At 51.9% G+C, this 7,736-nt stretch overlaps 2 protein-coding genes across 2 annotated transcripts; one reads left to right on the top strand and one right to left on the bottom strand.

Moving 5' to 3' along the window:
- Nucleotides 1–263: 263 nt before the first annotated feature.
- LOC127315854 (cyclin-dependent kinase C-2) lies at nt 264–3,844 on the top strand. The gene is made up of 12 exons (XM_051346302.1): nt 264–479; nt 574–655; nt 732–822; nt 912–941; nt 1,058–1,170; nt 1,250–1,322; nt 1,426–1,546; nt 1,642–1,759; nt 2,478–2,617; nt 2,721–2,778; nt 2,891–2,961; nt 3,103–3,844. Exons 1-12 carry the CDS (start codon nt 370–372, stop codon nt 3,665–3,667), a joined length of 1,572 nt encoding a protein of 523 aa, XP_051202262.1. The 5' UTR covers nt 264–369; the 3' UTR covers nt 3,668–3,844.
- A 200-nt stretch (nt 3,845–4,044) lies between these two features.
- Nucleotides 4,045–7,526, bottom strand: LOC127315844 (pre-mRNA-splicing factor ATP-dependent RNA helicase DEAH1-like). The gene has a single exon (XM_051346294.2). It carries the CDS (start codon nt 7,425–7,427, stop codon nt 4,221–4,223), a length of 3,207 nt encoding a protein of 1,068 aa, XP_051202254.1. The 5' UTR covers nt 7,428–7,526; the 3' UTR covers nt 4,045–4,220.
- Nucleotides 7,527–7,736: the final 210 nt, after the last annotated feature.

Here is a 7,736-nt window from a genome sequence, read left to right as displayed (position 1 = left end):
TCCTAACATAAAGTATTAAAAACACTACCTTTATTGAAAATTTCACGCATAGATCAGATTCCCCACTCCTCCTGACGATGGCGAAGTCTGCCGGAGGAGGAGAAACCGACCTATGAAGAAGACTGAAGTGGAGGCGGCTAGGTTTCCTCACATACGGCGGTTAGGTAATCTGTCCCACCACTTATTTAAGCATATCTCATTACTAGATATATAAGACTAAAAAAATAACTATTAACCATCCGACTCGAGTTCAGACTCCAGGGTTCAGACCAGGCCCCCCCACCCGACCCCTCTTCGTCTTTCCTTTCCCAATCCTCGCGGCGTGTCCTCTAAACCCTAGCGCGCCGGAAGGGGAAAGCTCCGGAAGCCATGGCGGTGGCGGCGCCGGGGCAGCTCAACCTCGAAGAGTACCCCTCGTGGGGCTCGCGCGGCGTCGACTGCTTCGAGAAGCTCGAGCAGATCGGCGAGGGAACATACGGGTACGCGTCCATCGACCCCATCAATCTCAGTTCCCCAATCCCTCGAATCCCCTGCGCGCCTTTCCAATTCGGCTGCGCCGTTGTCTTTTTTCAGGCAAGTGTTCATGGCGAAGGATACGGAGACGAAGGAGATCGTCGCGCTCAAGAAGATCCGCATGGACAACGAGCGCGAGGGCGTAGGTGTCCCGGTTGCGTCCTTTTCTTTTCCTTCATGATTTTTCTTGGCTCTGAGTTTTCTGTAACCCGACGCAGTTCCCTATCACGGCCATCCGCGAGATCAAAATCCTCAAGAAGCTGCACCACCAGAACGTCATCCATCTCAAGGAGATCGTCACATCCCCAGGTTTGACCAGTAATCCCACGAATTAGAACGTGACTGTTAACTGCCCTGCCTGCGTCCAGAGGACTGATGGATTGGATTGATTTTTGCAGGGCCGGAAAGGGACGAGCAGGGGAAGCAAGGTAGGTTTCATTCTAAGAAAGATATTACTAATGTTTTTGATTCTTGTCACAAAAACTATAACAAATGATCTGCTCCCTAACTTTATTCATTGACCTGTCGCGGTGTTGTTGAATAGTCGATGGCAACAAGTACAAAGGGAGCATTTACATGGTCTTTGAGTACATGGACCATGACTTGACTGGTTTGGCTGATAAGCCTGGGATGCGGTTCACCATTCCACAGATCAAGGTAAAAACCATCCGTATGTGTATGAATGATGGTACTGGTTGCTACAAGTTGTAGTTGTTGATTTAGTGTCATGTACCAGTGCTACATGAAGCAGCTCCTCACAGGCCTTCACTATTGCCACGTCAATCAAGTCCTGCATCGTGATATTAAAGGTATGTATAGCAGAAAAAAATACTTGAAACTTTTGGTGTTATGTAGTTAACAGTTACTCTGTTATTTTTTATGCTAATCCTGCATCAAAATCAACTCCTGCAGGATCTAACCTCTTGATAGACAATGAGGGTAACTTGAAGTTGGCTGATTTTGGACTAGCAAGATCATTTTCGAGTGATCATAACGGGAACCTAACTAACCGGGTGATCACTCTGTGGTACAGGTATTTCAGTGTCACCCTTTCCTTACACAAGTTATATATTGGACTGTTAGTAATTGGATCTTGCTGACTGTTTTCTTGGGGTTAATGATTTTCAGACCTCCAGAGTTGTTGCTAGGAAGCACAAAATATGGTCCAGCGGTGGACATGTGGTCGGTGGGTTGTATTTTTGCGGAGCTTCTGAATGGAAAGCCAATACTGCCTGGAAAGAACGAGGTATGGTTTCTTAAGGTGTTTGAATTATTTTATCAATTCCTGATCCTGCCTGTCATGAGGTTATTCTAAAATGGAAGAATCCTTTTGATGATAATGAAGGGACATGTAATGTACTAGTATGTCATAAATCATAATGTGAAGCTAGGTAGCTGGAAACAAACAGACATGTGTAACAGACTTGGGGAGTAATACAGATTATACAATATCGCAAAATTCTCCATATCTATCTAAAGCAATACATTTGAACTTGGTTGTCAGAGGAATCTTATTATTCTTGTACTCTGTTATTTGAAAATGTACTCTTGTTGGTTCTAACAGTGCTACAAAATTCTCCATGTCTACCATACCATACTATGAAACTATACATTTAAATATGGTTAAATTAGGAAATCAAATTCCAGCTTGTAGACTTCTTATGTTCTGTGAATACCCTCATCAATCTAGCGTTCGATTCATTATTGATTGCCGAGAGAAATCTGAACCCATCTCTTCAGTCCTCAACGGTCTTCACTCTTAACCTACTTCATTATATGTACGGTTCTTTTGCTGGTCATAAGAACATAGCTGCTCCGTATCTAGCCTAGCAGAACCTTTACTTTGTGACACTTTCAGTCATTATCTAGAATCATTTAGCACTACACGTATTTGTTCCAAGCAACTTGTGGTCTACATGCAATCTTGATTAATCCGTTGTCGCTCTTTGTTATTTTTTATGCAGCCAGACCAGCTGACCAAAATATTTGAGCTTTGTGGTACCCCTGATGAAATTAATTGGCCGGGTGCGACAAAAATGCCATGGTATAATAATTTGAAGCCTCCTCGCCAAGTGAAGAGGCATGTTAAGGATGCTTTTAAACAGTAAGTACTCTGTATTATACTTTTTTATTCATGTTATATTCTTGAAGCTCGCCCGGTTGCCATTTTCGGAAGAGTTTTTGCTTACTTCTTTGTGTGGTTCTAGTTTTGATCATTATGCCCTGGAGCTTCTGGAGAGGATGTTGACACTGGACCCTGCAAAGGTATAGTTTCTTCCTTTTTCTGTTTGCTCAATTAGGTTTTTCTTTCATGTTTTCTCAGTTGTCATCTCTTTGTATTTTCAACCATAATTTGATATGGGTTTGCATTATTCAGAGGGTATCTGCGAAAGAAGCGCTTGATGCTGAATATTTTTGGGCTGATCCCCTACCATGTGATCCCAAAAGGTGATACTTGTAGCTTTTCTCTTTCTCTGACTTGTAGCATGCCCTAATCATCCCAAGTTTTATTTTTTAAGACAATTGCGCCACCGTTTTATTTTTCTCTCGTTAATTAATTGATTGTCCATTTCATGTTTGCTGATACAGCTTGCCAAAGTACGAGGCATCACATGAATACCAGACGAAGAAAAGACGTCAACAGCAGCGGCAAGCAGATGATGCTGCTGCAAAGCGGCAAAAAACGCAGCATCCGCAGCCTCATACCCGCTTGCCCCCAATCCAGCAATCAGGCCAACTGCATCCTCAAATCAGGCCAGGCCAGCCTACGAACAATCCACATCCACCAATGGCATCTGGGTCAAATCATCACTATGGAAAGCCACGGGGGCCAGGAGGGCCTAACAGGTACCCACAAGGCGGGAACCAAGGTGGTGGAGGGTATCCAAACCGTGGAGGGCAAGGTGGTGGCTATGGTAGTGGCCCTTACACTCAACAAGGTCGAGGGCCGCCTCCATACCCTGGTGGTGCGATGGGTGGGACAGGTGGTCCAAGGGGCAGCGGCGGCAACAGTGGCTATGGTGCAGGTGCCCCAAATTTTCCACAACCTGGTCCTTATGGTCCTCCTGGTGGCCCAGGCCGGGGGCCCAATTACCCCCCACAAGCTGGTTCTCGAAACCAGCAGCAGCCGTATGGAGGAGGAAACTGGCAATAGTATGTACCATCTCATCAACATGTAATGTAGGTTTATTTTACCCTAGAAAGCCTTATGTCATGTAGGAATTAGTCACGAAAATTTGAAAACTAATGTTGTATTTTGAGTTTAATTTAATCTGCCTGATGTACCCTTTGCTGGGATTTGGAATCTAAAAGATACAGTACATTACAGTAATTTAGGTGTGGGTATCCTTGTAGAAAGGAAAATGTATGGAAGTAGCTGTGCATTGTTGCCCGAAATTCTGTTCAGGTATGGATGTCCATGTCCAAGCAGAAAGAAAAAATAGCAGTGTATTGTCGGAAATACTCCTTATATTCTATCTATGTGCCCGTGCAACTGAATTTTGTAAATTGGCCCCATGGAATCTAAAAGAATCAGTACACATATAGGTGTTCATAGGAGAGTAGAAAGCACTAAGCAGAAGGTTGTTGCCATTCTGTTCAGGTAGCAGAAAGAAAAAAAATAGTGCTTCGAAACTGATCTTTTTTCACAAACTCCACAAGTAAATTCTGACAGAAATTTTGGTGCTAGGATGCTACAAATTAAGAAGTTATTCAGGTTTAGATTGTGCTTCCGCTTGACCTTTGGCCTTGGCCATCTTCTTTATCTGGTGCTCGTGGATGTCCTTGCTCTGGTAATAGTGCGGCGCGATCTCCACCAGCCACTCCGGCTTGAGCTCCGTCACCTGCCGGATGTACTCCTTGCTAGTCTGCACCAGCTCGTGGTACACCACCCACGGCGGCAGCACCTGCACCAACCCGGAGTTGGGGTGCACGAGCACCTTCTGCTGGCACTTACCGGCACGGTACGACCCGTCCTTCTGCAGCCGTGCAGCGTTGCGGAAGTAACCCGCCGTGATCGCCTTCCTGATCGCGGCGAGGTCGCCGGCGCCCGAATAGGGCTCGATCTCCACCCGCTCCAGCAGCGCCTCCAGCTGGTCTCGCACGTCCCGCGCCCGCTTCATGGTGCGCGACTGCACGAAGTTCTCGCGGCACCACTGCGGCGAGTAGCTCGACTCCTTCCACGCGTTGTACACGTTGAGCAGCGCGACGTGGTCGCCGACGTTGCCGACGTTGAACGCCTGCCGCGCCGTGTCCGCGTGCACCTGCTTGTCCTTGGGCCGGTAGAAGACGGCGTTCCCGGCCGACAGCATGGCCGCGATGGTCACCACCTCCTCCGAGCACTTGTACTTCTCCGACGCGACGATGGCCTTGGAGAGCATGGGGTCCAGGGGGAACTCCGCCATCCTCCTACCGGTCTTTGTCAGCTCGCCGCGGCCGTTGAGCGCGCCGAGGGCGAAGAGCTCCTCCAGCGCCTTGAGCAGCGACTCCGACGCCGGCGGGTCCATGAAGTCGAAGTTCACCAGGTCGTTGATCCCCAGTGCCTTGAGCCTCAGCACCACGTTGGCTAGGTTGCTCCTCTGGATCTCCGGCACCGTGTCGTCGTCGAGGTCGTTCCTGAAGTTGTACTCCGTGAAGAGGCGGTAGCACTTGCCGGGGCCGGTGCGCCCTGACCGGCCAGCGCGCTGGTCCGCCGATGCCTTGGAGATGGGCGCGCGGAGCAGCGACTCCATGCCCGTGCGTGGGTTGTACGACTTGATCTTGCAGAACCCCGGGTCGATCACGTACTTGATCCCGTCGATGGTCAGCGATGTCTCGGCGATGTTGGTGGCCAGGACCACCTTCCGGGCGCCCTCCGGCGTCGGCTCGAATATCTTGGACTGGAGCTCCGTGGGCAGGTTCGCATAGATCGGACAGATCAGCAGCTCCGCCATCTTGCTGGCAAGTGTCCTCATCCTTTCCTTGAGGATCTCCTCCACCGTTTCAATCTCCTCCTGCCCCGTGAGGAACAGCAGGATGTCACCGGCAGGCTCCGTGAGGTGCAGCTTCAGGATTGTCACCACGGCGGCCTTGATGTAATCCGCCTCCGGCGCTACGGTATAGTGGATGTCCACCTTGTACCGCCTCCCGGGGATCTTGAAGATCGGGGCCCCGTCGAAGAAGTCGCTGAACTTCACGGCGTTGAGCGTGGCGCTGGAGATGAGCAGCTTCACGTCAGGCCGGAAGCGGACGATGTCCTTGACGAGGCCAAAGAGGATGTCGGTGGACAGTGTGCGCTCGTGCGCCTCGTCCACTATCACGACGCTGTAGCTCGCCAGGTCCGGCTCGCCGAGGAACTCGCGGAGGAGCATCCCGTCGGTCATGTACTTGATCACCGTCTTCTCCGAGGTGCAGTCCTCGAACCTGATGGAGTAGCCGACCTCGTGCCCGAGCTTGACGCCCATCTCCTGCGCCACCCTCGCCGCCACGCTCATTGCCGCCACGCGCCGCGGCTGCGTGCACGCGATCTTCTTCCCCTTGGCCGTGTACCCGGCCTCGTGGAGGTACTGCGGTATCTGCGTGGTCTTGCCGGACCCGGTCTCTCCGACTATGATCAGCACCTGGTACTCCTCGATGGCCTTGAGTAGATCGTCCTTGAACTTGTACACTGGCAGATTCTTCCTCTCGTCATGCAGCTCCCTCTTCAGTGTGACCTTGGCGTCAATGGCCTCGGCCAGTTCATCCATCTCGCCATCGGCATCAGTCTGCACGGCCGACTTGACGAATTCGACCGCATCATCATCAAACAGAAGCTCGTAGCCATCGCCGGCCCGGCCAGCATCATTTGATCCGAACTGCAGCCGAGATTTCCTTATCTGCTGCTCTTCCCAGTCTTCCTGCTCTGAGAAATTGCTCCTCTTGTTGCCGTCTCTCGCCGCCTTGTCAGGGTCATCGTACCGCTGCGTCGCCACGGCGAACCGCTTCACTTGATCCACGTTTGCTGCGGCGTCGTAAGCCTCGGGTATCCTGTAGTAATCACCGGCATCGTCGTCTTTTTTGGCATGATCTTTGACAAGACGGTAGATTTCCTTATCGAGCCTGTGGTCTCTCTTCTCGGCAGGCGTCAGCTCGTCGCCGTGGAACAAGTACTCGTGGTCGAGGATCTTGTCCCGCAACTCCAGCACCTTCTTCTCCGCCCGCTTCTGCCGGTACGCGTACTTGGAGGAATCCCTGAGCTCGGAGATGTGGCGCGTGTTCAGCAGCGCCTCGGAGCGTCGGGCGAGCTCGTCCTGTTGGTGCCTGGTGGGCTTTCGGCCCATCATCGGTTTCCTAGTGTTGGCCGCGTCACGTTCCCTGATGAGCCGATCGAGCTGAGCCCTCTCGATCTGGTCGCGGTCAATCTCTTCTAGTTCTTCCTCATCTGATGAATCGCTGCCGGCGTCCTCCGGCGGACAAGGCCGCGCCCGCACGTTCCGCTCTGAATCGTCGTGCATTGCAGCTACTTGGTCGTCGCTGTCTTCACCGCCCTGGCTCGCGCTCTTCCTCCGGAGGAAACGCTTCTTGCCTTTTTTGTTGTGAGGGGACGACGGGGCGGCGGCTGTTCCCGCATCATCTTGGTCGTCGTTTTCGTCGAGCAGCTTGAAGGTGGTCTGCTTCTTGGCGAACGCCGCCGCCTCCCTTACCTGCTTCTGGTACTCGCTGGCCCCGGCGGTGGCCTTGCGGGGGAACATGGCGTGCACGTCCTCGGCGAAGGCGACGGTGTCGGCGGAGGAGGGGAGATCCGCGAGGCTGACGAGGCGCGCCGCCAGGTCCGCCACCGATTCGCTGTCCCGCGCGAGGCGGAGTACCAGCTGCACAACCATGGCCTCGGAGTAGCCCAGGAGCGCGATCAGACGGTCGGACACCCGCGTCTTGAGCTGGCCCTCCTCGCTCGCCATGGCCTGGCTGGCGTAAACTCTCGCCGATCCGGCCGCGACGCCGCCCAGCCTGGCCGCGACGCGACGCGAGGGGAGTCGGTTCCAAACACTCGAGGTGTGATCGCGTTATGCGTTGATGGCTCTCTATTTTGACCAGATCATGTAATCGGAAGCTGTCTCTAACCGACTCTCGGTCGGTCGGTCGGTCCTGAGTATGGAACCCCTGGCTCCACCGGTGCCTTGCTCTCTACGGCAGATATATTATTAGTCCATGTAATTAAGCAGTGTAGAAGTTTTTTTTACCTCAAAAAAAAAAGCAGTGTAGAAGTT

This window comes from Lolium perenne, chromosome 1, assembly GCF_019359855.2.
Source record: "Lolium perenne isolate Kyuss_39 chromosome 1, Kyuss_2.0, whole genome shotgun sequence".
Taxonomy (NCBI): Eukaryota; Viridiplantae; Streptophyta; class Magnoliopsida; order Poales; family Poaceae; genus Lolium; species Lolium perenne.
The sequence above is the reverse complement of the archived record's forward strand: the minus strand, read 5'-3'. Positions and strand labels throughout refer to the sequence as shown.